This window comes from Psammomys obesus, unplaced genomic scaffold (genome assembly GCF_907164565.1).
Source record: "Psammomys obesus unplaced genomic scaffold, mPsaObe1.curated_primary_1811, whole genome shotgun sequence".
Classification (NCBI taxonomy): domain Eukaryota; kingdom Metazoa; phylum Chordata; class Mammalia; order Rodentia; family Muridae; genus Psammomys; species Psammomys obesus.
The window spans coordinates 24827132-24842326 of NW_026596073.1; the positions used below are offsets into that span (position 1 = coordinate 24827132).

At 38.4% G+C, this 15195-nt stretch overlaps 1 protein-coding gene across 1 annotated transcript in view; it reads right to left on the reverse strand.

The window, feature by feature from the left end:
- Nucleotides 1–15195, reverse strand: part of LOC129690514 (EGF-like and EMI domain-containing protein 1) — a 589445-nt gene that overhangs the window by 119514 nt on the left and 454736 nt on the right. Inside the window, exon 6 of the mRNA XM_055626215.1 lies at nucleotides 12589–12711. Coding sequence (XP_055482190.1) covers nucleotides 12589–12711 — 123 coding nt within the window. The remainder of the gene's footprint in view (nucleotides 1–12588; nucleotides 12712–15195) is intronic.

A 15195-nucleotide genomic window follows, 5' to 3' on the forward strand; every position in this document is an offset into this window, starting at 1 on the left:
ATATCTTTACCCAGTAATATCATATATATTCAGGGTTAAATGTTCAGGGTTAAATGCATTATTCAGTGGTAAATCATAAGAGCGGGCAAGGTGATATTCTAAGTGGCTCACAATTATTTACTTTTAGGGAAAGTAGGAAAATAGACATAGTCTAAAGGAAAAGAAAATGAAGGAGAAAAGGAAAAAGAAGGAAGGAAAAAAAAGGAAGGAAAGAGAGACAGAGCAGAGGCGCCAGATACATAATGTCAAAACCTTGATCACTAGAACAGCACAGCAACGAGAGTGGACAATGCACGGCCAAGAAGCCAAGTGAAGATTCAGAAAGAAAAAGAAAAAGGAAAATAGTGGTCAACAGTGTCAAAGGCCAAGAAGAGAATGTTTAAGACATGTCTTGGATTTGGACACTATCACTGCTTTTTATTTGTTCTCAAAGTCCAGCTATTTGTACAGGTATGTAAGAATATTAATTATATACAAGAAATACAACAAACATACATGTGTGTGCTATGATTTACTGATGAAAACATGAATAATATGACACTTGGGAGAATGTCTTTGGCTAGTATGACAGAGATAGTTTAAGAAGACAGATGATATTTAATGTGAAACACAGTAAGCAGTTTCAACAGACAGATTTAGGGCTGAGTTATGTCCTAGGTTCAAAGAAAACTGCTTAAGGACATCAGAAACCTAAGTGTGTGTGTGTGTGTATGTGTGTATACATGTGTTTGTGTGTGTGTATATCTGTGTGTCCATGTATAAGTTTACATGTGTGTATGGAAGTAGATGTTCATTTGTGTATATCCTAGCGAAAGCCAAAGGACAACCTCTGGCATTGTCTTCAGGAACTGTGGCAGCCTTTTTGGAGTTAATGGCAAATTTGGAGTTAATGGCATCTGAGCAGTGGAATTTGGCCTCTTGGCTCTGGCTATTTTCCAGAGTCCAGTCTCTCATAAACTGACCTTGGTGGTCCTACAGTGGACTGCTCTGACCCTGAGAAATTCTGTGCAGCCATAGTAACCAGACAGCAGGCTCTGTGAAACCTTGAGTGAGCCGTCATATGTTTTGGTTAAGTAAAACTGCCTGTGTGAGAAACTGCTTGTGCTTTTTTTTTTTTGCCTACTTAAGTGTTAACCTGATGTCCATTAAATCAACACTTTGATCAGCATGTAGATTTGGTGTCCTTCTCTGTGTCTCCCTGTCTCTCTCTCTCTCTCTCTAGCCCTCTCTCAGGTGGTATTCAGGTGTCACTGCTGGCCGGTGACAGATGGAGCCGAATCCTCAGGAACCTGAGACAGAGGACCAGCTGAGGCAAGTTATAAGGACCATAGGAGCATGCGCAAAGCAACTGACTAAGGTAAAGTCAGATGGCCGTCAGGGGCAGGGAACTAGTAAGATGAGATCTATCAGATCCCTTAAATAGGTTTTTAAGACACAGAATTAGAATAAAACTCCCTAATCCCTTTACTTTGTAAAACTAAAGAGTTGTTTGGAAAAATTAGAGCAGCCAAACAGGCAGAAAAAAGTACTTCCAAGGTTATTTCAAATGTTCATAAAGGAGCTCAAACAGATTTGTGTAATTTGAGAGCAGAAAATAATTTAGGAGCTAGATAGTGAAGATGAAACGGAGTCAGAGAAAAAAAGCTGCCAAGTCTCATAATTCAAACTGGCCTCCTGCGCCCCCCGCCCCCATGGGTGCGGGTGGCACGGGATCACTGCAGGAAGATATAACTGTTCTCTGAGAGAAAATCCAGTTAAAAAGAGAACAGGTTCAATTATTAAATATTTATTATAATAATAATAGTAATGAATAATAATAATAATAATGTAACACAAAAGGAGTATTCACTCAGAGTAGACTTCCTTTTGTGCAACAGTTGGCTTTTGAGAGTGTTAATTCAGCCTGTAAAACAGCTATCAGATCCTATCGAGCTAAAGCAAACTTAACTGGTTATATTAAACTTCGTGCTGATATTGGGCCACTCTCAAATATCATGTTAAAATTACAGCTGAATCCAGTAAGGAGAATTTCATTTGTCTGTTTAAATATATGGTCATCTTATTAATGGTTAATATATATCTAGGTTATAAATCAAAAGTAATTAAAAGGGAGGAGCATGCATGAAGAAAGGGGAGATAGGGTGAGATCGGGAGGGGAGGAGGGAGAGGCTTATGGGGGGATATAAAATGAATAAAATGTAATTAATAATAAAAAAAAATAAAAAAAGAAGTTTAAAAATAAAAAAAATATTTTAAAGTTATATTCAAACTGTTGCTTAGAATATATATGTATATATGTTTATAAGGTTTGTAAACACATATGTTTAAAAGGTAACCATATGATATATGATGTCATCTTTGCTATATGATATGGGTTAAAAAATTATTATAAAACCTCTTAGTTAACATAAATTTTCTTTCCTTTTAGACTAAAAAGACAAGTCTCATTTTGAATTGGTGTTGGTTTTAAAAATTGGATTGTTTGCACTGGTAAATTTTGAAGTTTGGTTTTGACTTTTAAAATTATAAATATGCTTTATGATTTCACTCCTAAAGAGGATGCTTTGTTTTAATATTAAGAAAACAGGTTTGTTTGTTTGTTTGTTTGTTTTTGTCTGCTGGCTGTCTGTTCTGGTTTCTGGTTTTGGTTTGCTCGAGAGATCTGGGGAAGCTCGGAGAGTTTCCAATCTGGTCTAGGGAATCTGGAGGATGCTCCAGTTCCTGGGGAGGGGGCCAACAGAAGGCCTCAGGGGCCTGGAAAAGCTATACTTCTTTTAGGACCAGGAGAGAGGGTGGCTGGGAGTCTACTCTGGATGGAGAGAGGGCTACTGGAGCTCACTCTCCATCTGGAAGCTGTGGAGAGGGCCATGGGGGGTCTGATCCTTCTGGAATCTATGTGTGTGGAGGGGGCCCATGAGGGGGTCCACTCCTTCTGGAATCTGTAGGAGTTGTGTCCGGTAGGAGCCGGTCAAGTCCTGGTATTTGGGTATTCTGGTTACTCCAAGGTGGCAATGTTGGGTTTCTATGTTCCTTATGTATGTATATATGTGTATGTTTATCTGTGTATGTATGTTTATCTGTAGACTTGGAATAACGATATTGATATTTTTGGACATGAGACAGTTTAAATCAGCACCGCTGAGTTTGGTCCTGGACCATCGGAGTTAAAGTTTATAAAACATTTTAAAAATTATCAGGTATTTTAAAATAATAACCATTGGGCAGTCTAACAAAGAACTTGGAACAGTTTCTCAACCCTTTAGGGGAGGTCAAAAGACCTTGGTATTTATTTTATTAATTTTGCAAAATAAAATCAAGCTGTGCTGTTTGTGCCAATTAAGAAAACTGCAGTTATTACAATGTATCATGTCAGGAAAAAAACTATAAAATATGTTGCTCTTCATTTAAAAAGGCTGGAGATTCTTCAGTACAAAGTGTTTGCTTATGCTCTTTTAAAGAAAAGGGAATAAAAAAGGACTGCAGCTTCATATTAGCCCGGGGTTATACAGGGTTATATTCAGATCATTGTTAACCATTATAGGGCATATAGTTCACTCTAGCTCACCATGAAACATGCCCATATTTATAATTAAAAAGAGATCTAACAAATTTAGATGATTACAAAATTTTAAAAAGGTAAATGAGACTATGAAAATTATAAAAACATTACAACCAGGACTCCCATCACCTAGTGGGATGCCTCAAAACACTTACAAGATTATTTTTAGATTTAAGACTGCTTTTTTTCCCATTCCTTTGCATCCTGAGCATTGCCATAGATTTGCTTTTAGTCTCCCTTCTATTAATGTTAAGGAACCTATAAAACGTTATCATTGGAGGATGCTGCCACAGGGCATGGCAAATAGTTCTACTTTATGTCAACAATTTGTAGTTAATGCCATTAGTCCAATACAAAAGAAATGGCCTTCTATTTATATTGTTCATTATATGGATGATATTTTATTAGCTTCTCCTATAGCTCAGGATGTTATGACTTGCTATACAGATCTGTCTAAGGCTTTGTCCCAAGAAGGATTAAAAATTGCTCCAAAAAATGTACAAACTAGAGATCCATATAGTTATTTAGGTTTTAATTTATTTCCTCTGGCTATTAAACATCAAAAAGTACAAATTAAAAAAAAAGATAATTTAAAGACCCTTAATGACTTTCAAAAATTATTTAAAAACATAAATTGACTTAAGCCATATCTAAAATTAGCCACTGGACAACTTATGCCATTGTTTAATATTCTTAAAGGGGATACAGCTCCTACCTCCCCCCAAGTATTGACTCCAGAGACTCAAGATGCATTATTGTTAGTAAAAAAAGCTTTAGAAAATCAATTTATAACATACTGGGATCCAGATACTCCTCTCCTATTACTTGTATTTCAAACACAAGCAACTACTGGATTGTTATGACAATCTAATTCTCTATTGTGGATCTGCTTGTCAGCTAGTCCCAATAAAGGTATTTTGCCTTATTATGAGGCTATTACTCAAGTCATTGTGTTGGGACACACCCAGGCAAGGGCTTACTTTGGAATTGACCCTTCCAAGATTATTATACCATCGAGTAAAGTTTAAATTAATTGGCTTTATGCCAATTCAGATAAATGGTTACTTTCTTTGGCTACAATTAGATTATCATTACCCTTCCAATAAGATTATTCAATTTTTTACTTTACATAGTGTTGTTTTTCCTATCATAGTTAAACATAAACCTTTAAAAAAAATGCTTGTTCTACTTTTTCTGATGATAATGTTAAAAAAAAAACCCAAACTAGTTATACTGTTAATAGACAAAAAGTTATTTTTCAAGTTCCAGGGTTATCTGCTCAACTTACAAAATTGATGGCTATCCATGCAGTTTTACAACATTTTTCTAAGCCTTTTAATTTGTTTACTGATAGTACTTATATTGCTCAAGCTATTCCTAAGCTTAAAACAACAGGCCAGATTCTTTCTACCACTTGGGCTAGTCAAATCTTTGCTCAAATTCAAAAACTTATCCAGGCTCGTCATAATCCTTTTGGTATTATTCATGTTAGAGCCCATACTGGCCTCCCTGGACCTCTTGCTTTAGGTAACCAGACTATTGATAAAGCCTTAATAACCTTGGCTCAAGAAACACCTATACAAAAAGCTCAATTGGCTCATGAATTGCATCATCTTAATAATCACTCCTTACATTTAACTTATGGCCTTACCAAAAAACAAGCCAAAAAAAAAAGTGTTAAAAATTATAACAATTGTGATGTTTTCCATCCAGTACCTCATCTTGGGGTTAACCCCTGAGGGCTGACCCCAGGTCAGCTATGGCAGATGGATGTGACTCATTTTATGGAATTTGGGAAATTTAAATTTATTCATGTAACTATTGATACCTGTACAGGATTTATTTTTGCTACCTTGCATTCTGGAAAAGATGCACGCCACATTATAGATCATTGTTTGGCTGCATTTGCTGTTCTTGGCATGCCACACCAAATTAAAACTGATAATGGACCAGCTTATACCAACAAGCACTTTCAAATTTTTTGTAAACAATTATTTATTAAGCATGTAACAGGTATTCCTTATAATTCTATGGGCCAAGCATGGTTAAATGTGCCCATGACACCATTAGGATGTATTTACAAAAGACGAAAAAGGGGGAATTATGTCCTCCTTACTGATCCAGAGCTCAATTTAAAATTTTTAACTCTGGACAAACATGGCAAATCTGTGGCTAAACATTTTTGGCACCCTGAAACCTCCGTGGTTAAATGGAGGGACCCCTTGTATAATACATGGCATGGACCCGACCCCACTTTAATTTGGGGACAAGGATATGTTTTTTTTTTTTTTTTTCAGGTTAAAGATTCTGCTCTATGGCTGCCAGAGAGACTGGTGCAACAAGTGGATTACATCAAGGAACAAGATTATTCCCCAAGTCATGATATTGCTGATCCTGCTGCAGCTGATTCATCCTGTGAAGGCAAATTACACTTTTAGGCCTTAGTACCCGATCCCCCTCTTGTTCTCCCTGTACATGTTAGCACACCTTTGTTTGGCTGGTCTGGAACTATTCATCTTTGTCATTGCCAGATGTGTCCACTTAGCTCAACAGCGCCAAACTAGATTTAATGCCATTGAAACAGCAGCATGCTGTGACTCCCTCGCCCCAGGTAGGGGCTTGGCTTGCCCAGCTCATCAGCTTTAACCTCTCCTTTCCTGTGTGATGGGCCAGTTAGTCAATGATGGGTTCTGGGTGATCAGATATTTACCAACCTAAGACACAGAAATCCCCCTATAAGCAGGATTCTCCCATGACGCGTAAGGTATTTATTGGGAATCACCCCCGACTTAAGACAGGCACGGTCCCTTTGTTTTAATTCAAAAGGGAGGAATTTTGGCAGCCTTTTTGGAGTTAATGGCAAATTTGGAGTTAATGGCATCTGAGCAGTGGAATTCGGCCTCCTGGCTCTGGCTATTTTCCAAAGTCCAGTCTCTCATAAACTGACCTTGGTGGTTCTACAGTGGACTGCTCTGACCCTGAGAAACTCTGTGCAACCATAGTAACCAGACAGCAGGCTCTGTGTAACCTTGAGTGAGCCGTCATATGTTTTGGCTAAGTAAAATTGCTTGCATGAGAAACTGCTTGTACTTTTTTGCCTATTTAAGTATTAACCTGATGTCCATTAAATCGATACTTTGATCAGCATGTAGACTTGGTGTCCTTCTCTGTGTTGCCCTGTCTCTCTCTCCCCAGCCCTCTCTCAGGTGGTATTCAGGTGTCACTGCTGGCCGGTGACAAGGAACTCTGTCTATCTCCTTTGAGTCAGAGTCTCTCATTGGCCTGGAGTCACCAACTAGATCAGACGCAGTAAGCCCCAGTGATTATCTTGTCTCCTCAGTAGCCAGATGTGAACTGCAAGCACACACCACTATGCTGCAGATTTTTAAATGTGCTCTGGGGATTTAACTCTGGTCCTCATCTTTCTGAGGCAAGTAATTTAGTGACTGAGCTACCTCCATGTCCTGGAATCTTACTACAAAGAATGTCAAGGAAGGAGCTGTCACTAACCAACTGTGCCTCACACAGATGACAGTTAAATATAGAGGACAGTGCCATGACATCATATATACTTCTAAAGAAATGCCATCAACTAAAGAAATGCATCTGAGATATTTTGGGGTGTCACAAACACAGAAGAATTTGAATGAAATTAAAACTTTGCTCAATTCTTGACCTCCAACTGAAAGTACATATTATATTTTATCAGAAATCCAAACAAGCCTTTATGGGAGCCAAGTAGCTGTTACATGACACTTCCTGTTACCTTTACCAGCTGTTGTAGACTCCCTTTATGCCTTTCTTTGTGACCTTGTGATTCTGACAGAGGCTCATCTGCAGTGGCTAGATATTTATGAAGACAAAGAAATGCTCTTATAGATGAGGCCTTTTCTGGAAAGAAGTGTCTGCAGCTCCATGATGGGTCAGTATCCTTATAACAGCATAGAAGTTCTAATCCAGATGTGGGACAGACAGACAGAATAGACACAGCAAAGTTAAGGAAGGATCAATCTTATGAAAGAAGGGGGAGATAGTAAGACCTGGAGAGGACAGGAGCTCCATAAGGAGAGCAACAGAATCAAAAAATCTGAGCAAAGGGGTCTTTTTTGAGACTGATACTCCAACCAAGGTCCATTCATGGAGATAACCTAGAAACCCTGCACAGATATAGCCCATAGCAGTTCAGTATCCAAGTGGGTTCATAGTAATGGGAACAAGGACTGACTCTGACATGAACTGATTGGCCTGCTCTTTGATCACCTCCCCCTGAGGGGGAAACAGCCTTCCCAGGCCACAGAGGAAGACAATGAGGCCACTCCTGATAGACCTCCCCTATCAGTGGACTTGGGGAGGGACATGGATGGAGAATGGAGAGAGAGGGTGGGATTGGAAGGGGAGGAAGGAGGGAGCTACAGGGGGGATACAAAGTGAATAAACTATAATAAATTAAAAAAAGAAAAAAATTTAAGGAAGGAAGTTCAAAAACACTGAAGTCTTCAAGTCCCAATAGTTTATTGCTGTCGTCCTTTCTGTGTCTCCTTGAGTTTCATGACAAATATCTACCACAACTTCAGATGCCATGTCATCTTCTGCCAGATAAATGTCCCTGAAGAAGCTGGGAATGGTGGATCTATCAGTAAGTAATCCAAGCCCCAAAGAGTCTCAGGCATAGGGATTGTGAGTTCAAGGCCAACTTTGGCTATGTTACAGGAACTTGTTCCAAATATGGAAATGAGCCAATTCAACAGCTCTGTATTAAGGAAAATTACCCCACTATAGTCTAATCCCAAACACAGACCTCTGTGGGACCTTCCTTTACAGGGTTCTTTCTGGACAAATAAGCAAACGGTTGCCCTGAAGGTTCCATCTCAACCTTTAAACACAAGATGTCTTCAAAAAACACAGTAAAAATGGCCATCTTACCAAAAACAATCTACAGATTCAATGCAATTCCCATCAAATTACCAACAGAATTCTTTACAGACCTGGAAAGAAAAAATCTCAACTTCATATGGAATAACAAGAAACCCAAAATTGCTAAAACAATCTTCTACAATAAAAGATCTTGTGGAGGTATATCCATCCCTGATATTAAGCTGTACTTTAGAGCAACAGTAATAAAAACCGCATGGTACTGGCATAGAAACAGAATGGTGGATCAATGGAACCAAGCAGAAGACCCAGAAATAAACCTACAAACTTATGACACCTGATCTTTGACAAAGATGCCAAAACAATACAATGGAAAAAAGATAGCATCTTCAACAAATGGTGCTAGTCTACCTGGATGTCTACATGTATAAAAATGCAAATAGATCCTTATTTATCACCCTGCACAAAACTAAAGTCCAAGTGGATCAAAGACCTCAACATAAAACCAGACACATTAAGTCGGTTAGAAGAAAAAGTGGGTAAGACCCTAGAACTTATTGGTACAGGAGAAAACTTCTTGAACAGAACACCAACAGCAAGGCTCTAAGAGCAACAATCAATAAATGGGACCTCATGAAACTAAGAAGCTTCTGTAAAGCAAAGGACACTGTCATCAAAACAAATCAACTACCTACAGACTGGGAAAGAATCTTCACCAACCCTTTATCTGACAGAGGGCTAATATCCAGCATATATAAAGAACTAAAGAAGCTGAAAAGCAGCAAACCAAGTAATCCAATTAAAAAATGGGGAACAGAGCTAAACAGAGAATTCTCTGTAGAGGAATATTGAATGGCAGAGAAACACTTAAAGAAATGCTCAACTTCATTAGCCATCAGGGAAATGCAAATCAAAACGACCCTAAGATTTCACCTTACACCCATCAGAATGGCCAAGATAAAAAACTCAAGTGACAACACATGCTGGAGAGGTTGTGGAGAAAAGGGAACCCTCCTCCACTGCTGGTGGGAATGTAAACTTGTACAACCACTCTGGAAATCAATCTGGCACTTTCTCAGACAATTAGGAATAGCACTTCCTCAAGATCTAGCCATACCACTCCTAGGCATATATCCAAAAGAGGCTCAAGTACACAATAAGGACATTTGCTCAACCATGTTTATAGCAGCTTTATTTGTAATAGCCAGAAGCTGGAAACAGCCCAGATGCCCCTCGACTGAAGAATGGATGCAGAAATTGTGGTACATCTACAGAATGGAATATTACTCAGCAATGAAAAATAAGGAAATCATGAAATTTGCAGGTAAATGGTGGGACCTGGAAAGGATCCTGAATGAGCTGTCCCAGAAGCAGAAAGACACACACAGTATATACTCACTCATATAGACATATAATATAGGATAAACCTACTAAAATCTGTACATCTGAAGAAACTAATCAAGAGAGAGGACCCTGACTAAAATGCTCAATTCCCATCCCAAAAGGCAAAGAGGATGGACACCAGAAGAAGAAGAAAACAGGAAACAAGTTGGGAACCTGCCACAGAGGGCCTCTGAAAGGCTCTGCTCTGCAGACTATCAAAGCAGAAGCTGTGACTTATGGTCAACTGTTGGGCAGAGTGCATGGAATCTTATGAAAGAAGTGGGAAATAGTAAGAGCTGGAGAGGACAGGAACTCCACACAGGGGTCTTCCCAGAGACTCATACTCCAACCAAGGAACATGCATGGAGATAATCTAGAACCCCTGCACAGATGTAGCCCATGGCAGTTTATTGTCCAAATGGGTTACATAGTAATGGGAACAGGGACTGCCTCTGACAATCTGATTGGCCGGCTCGTTAATCACTTCCCCCTGAGTGGGGAGCAGCCTTACCAGGCCATAGAAGATGACAATGCAGCCACTCCTGATGAGATCTGATAGAATAAGATCAGAAGGAAGGAGAGGAGGACCTCCCCTATCAGTGGACTTGGGAGGGGCATGCGAGAAGAAGGGGGAGGGAGAGTGGGATTGGGAGGGGAGTAGTGAGGGGCTTATGGGGGGATACGAAGTGAATAAAGTGTAAAAAAATACTAAAAAACAAAAAGAGTTTAAAATATATCTTCAAAGGAAGTTTTCCAGAACCTTTCTCAAGGTTGATGTGAACAACAGTCTTTCTGTAGCCAAATTTCTTTGTACATGTTCAACAAAGACATCAAAGATTCCGTCACAGCAAAGTCTGCGTGGGGCTCTGCCCTGCGGCTGCTGTGTTGGCCAGTCGTGGGTTTGGAACCCTGACCTGTGAAGTCACAGAGCTTACTTTACACCTGAGTTTAGTTCACTTGTTAGCTGTAGGAAATAAATTTTATTTGTACACAATGTTGGAACTCTGAATAGAAAGCTCAAACTATGTAGCAGAAGTTAAGCTACTGCCATAGTGTCCTCATGTATAGGCAGTGAAATTTGACTTTTACGGAGTAGGAATGGATTCAGTAAATCATGGTGTCCTAGTGGAATAAAAGCTCAACTTTGACCAAATGTCAATAACACAACAACCATGATGGCAAAAAGGAGGAAAGTGGCTGGTTGGAGCAACTAAGATTTTAGGAAACTAATTATACTCCCAGTTAAACATTAGCTATGTTTGCTGCTTATTTTGCCCTTTCACAAAGAGCTGGTATTACTGATTCATATAAACCACTACTTCAAAAATAATTTTACATTAGATAAAAAATTTCACCAGCTTAGTTTGTCCTTTCCCAACAAATATCTCATTTGCATATATCAATTTCATGCTGCTCCTGAACAGCTGTGACTTGGAACTTTGGGCAGGATTTTAAGGGAATGTTAGTAGTACATGACCTAGGAATGGAAATTCCATTGATCCTGCAAAAATGAGAGGTTGTTTTCATTAAATAAACGTGCGGGGGCCACTGTCCTGCCATGTATATTTACCATATCTTGCTGATCTGAGTTCCTGGCTATCAGGGCCTGACTTCTATCTTTATTTGACTTTGAAAAAGATCTCTTCTCTCCTTGTCCCTCTCCTTTTGTTCTTTCATACTTTCACAACCTGCTATCTCTTATCAACATCAGAGTAATGAATAGAGCATCTTTGCCTGTTTTTCTGAGCCTCCTCTCAGACATGCTAGGAACAGCAAAAAGCTTGCACAGTCCCACACTAATTGATGATAGTGATTTATAATCCATGATTTACAGTATAGAAGACTTGGTATGCTACTAATAACAATTAAGTAATAATTAAATGGTTAATAAACATATATAAACAAAGAAAGTAATTAAACTGTTCTATACCAGGTGCTATAATACTAATAACATAGAGTTAATAATTTTTTTAGACAGGGACCTGAGTTAAAACTGCCGAGTATCATTACGTCAAGTGGGGATCAGGGCTCAGTAAAAAATAAAAACACATTTACTCAATTATTTCAGTGAAAACAAGGAACACTAGTAATCACACAAGGCAGAATATTTTAAAACTCCATTTCTTTCTTTTTGTTTACAAAAGTAGTGTTTACTTATTTCAGGAAATCTATGAATTTAAAATCATGCAAACAAAGGAATCAATGATCATTTTATTGGTCCTAAATTATATTTAAGCACATTTTGTTGCAGAATAAATATTCTGTATCCTATATTTAATATGTGCAATCTTAAATACACTTGGGTAACTTCAAGTTTTTCAGCACATAATCCATTATAATTTTGTTGATGATTGAGTTTTAATCTTGAATTTATTTCTGACTATAGTTCCACTTGAGATCCCAACAGTTAGTAATTTAACATTCCCCAATCATTTTAGTTTGGTGTCATCCTTGCTGTGTAAGTAATAAATAACAAATTTATAGCTCATCAAATATGCCCAAAATTATACACCACAGAAATAATCACATATTTGGAGAATCATGTTGGGCTTGTAAACATTAATTTCTGCATTTCATTCTCCATTTTTTTTTTCTATATTATAGTAGCAAAATGCCTTTTATATTCTAGGAGGTGGAACTGAACTCGAATGCCATCAGCTTCTATAGATATTTTTTTTTTTTTTACAAGAGAAAAATCTTTCTCTCCTGCCCCTTGTGTGGGCAGGTCGATTTTCATTGAAAATGGCTTCAAGCTGGCTCTAATATTTACTCACTTATGCAGGTGCGTTCGTCAGCATGGCGTCTGTATCCTGTATCACACTCACAGCGGAAAGTGCCCTGAGTGTTAATGCAGCGCTGCTGGCAGCCTCCATTCACCACCGCACATTCGTCGATGTCTGGAGAAGGAAGACAGATGGCCAGGATTACAATGTCATTGCAATGTCAACTTCAGAGAAGTGGTACAAATATTTCTTTGATACACAGTATGTGTTACATTGCACAAAAGCAAAATCTCTGTTACCACAAATTTATGCTTGTTTGATCCATTTTTGCTCCACCATGTGAACAAAGAAAACATAGATGGAAAGGCTATTGAGGGCTTTTGTGGTTTGTTTGTTTGTTTGTTTGTTTAGCAGCAACCACAAGCATTGTGATTGTCTCACAATTTTCTGCTCCTCACACACTGGCTAATTAGACAGATCTGGGATAAAGATATTTCCTTGGGGAAGGAAAACTGGAGGAGAGAATTACAATGAGCTACTCTCTCTGGAGCAGCACACACTAGTAGATAAACACCTATTCTTGGTCTGACAGCACTGAATAAAGCCAGTAATGGAGTTAAGACCTTGAGTCTCCTTCTCCTGTGCTGCAGTAGACATCAGAGCAGAGATAGATGACTCAAATGAAACCCTGTCTTAGTGTTCTCAGAAAAACATCAATACATTGGACCCACTAATTTAGCTTCTTGTTCAAATGGCTGTTTTCTGAAACACGGTGTTTGTAGAAGAGGTTGCTTATTCACTTTTAGAACAAAATGGAAAATAGTCAAGAAAAGTTCACAATTACCTAAGTTTTATTATCAGTAATAAATACTACCAGGATACGCAAATAAAATATTGATTTCCCATTTCATTGCCCTGCACTCACATTCCGTTTTACCTTATGCAACTACTACTTACGTATTAAAAATTACAAGAGAACCAATTTCAGGCTGTCCATGCACCACAAAATATTCTAAAATTTCTTTTTTTTTAAACTTTTTTTATTTTTTATTAATTACACTTTATTCATTTTATATCCCCCCATAAGCCCCTCCCTCCTCCCCTCCCGATCCCACCCTCCCTCCCCTTTCTGCATGCATGCCCCTCCCCAAGTCCACTGATAGGGGAGGTTCTCCTCTCCTTTCTGATCTTAGTCTATCAGTTCTCATCAAAAGTGGCTGCATTGTCCTCTTCTGTGGCCTGGTAAGGCTGCTCCCCCCTCAGGGGGAGGTGATCAAAGAGCAGGCCAATCAGATTATGTCAGAGGCAGTCCCTCTTCCCATTACTAGGTAACCCACTTGGACACTGAACTGCCATGGGCTACATCTGTGCAGGGGTTCTAAGTTATCTCCATGAATAGTTCTTGGTTGGAGTATGAGTCTCTGGGAAGTTCCCTGTGTTCTTGTTTGGAGGTTTGTACACGTGAAAATCAGGGCTGAATGTGACAGTAGGTGCCTGTAATCCCAGAGGTCTAGATTTTAAAGCAAGTGAAACCTAAAATTCCAGGTTAATCTTGGCTATATAACTGGGAGGGGGGCAATACCTTTCTGCAACTTTCACAGTAACAGTCAGTCCCTGGGAGAGGTGTAGATTTGCAGGGAAGAGTCAGATTTTCATAGCCCTTAAGCTCAAGCCTTCTGGAAAAGATATTTCATGTGAATAGTCTGTGCTAAAATGTGAGTCACCTACTAGACAGTTTGAGTGTCCCTGAGGAATCTGGAAAGCACACTATGATGATGACATCACTGCACATCTCCATGTCCAAATCTCAGCCTTGGTAAGGAATATTTGATCAAAGGTAACAAAGGGGTTTTCATTTACCAGGCATTGATTTTTGTATTTCTCAAATAAAAGTGACACTAGATTTCCACTGTTCAGTATAGCTTTTGAAAAATAAGCTATTCTGGACAAAGTTCTAATATTTTGAAAGTAAATTTTATTTCAGAGTTAAGAATTACTGATGTATCAAAATGTAGGAAATTTTATTACATTCTGAGTCTGTGATTACTTGCCCCTTGGTCTTTTTTCATATACAATGGTGTTATACCAGAATTCTCTGTTTGTTGCTTATTCTTTGTGCAGGGATTTAATATTTATAGAGCTTAAGTTTTTGGTTTTTTATCTTTGGGGCATTATTCTGCAGAGTTGAGATATAATTCTGACTCTTAACTGTTAATCTGTAAATTAGACATTAATTCCCAGGCCTTTCATTTTGGACATACAAATAAAACTCACAATTCCCAAATATATTACACTTGACATGATAAATTACAACTATCATGATTCATATGGTAATATTTCATAAGTGTATAGATAATTTAAGAGGAGACTTAAAGTATGTGAAAAGGCATAAATTACTTCTTCTTGGGAGGATAAACAGGTATATTCTATGACAAAATGGGCCTTCAGTCGAAGGGGTAGGGTATTAGATAATTTTTAGATATTTATTTTTATTTTATGTGTATGTGTATATTGTCTGCATGAAAATTTGTGTGTTACACTGCTACCAGAAAAGGGCATAACATCCCCTAGACATGAAGTTATAGTTGGTTGTTAGAAGCCATATGGGTGCTGGAAAAAGAACCCTAGTCCTCTGTTAGAGCAACCAGTGCTCTTAAC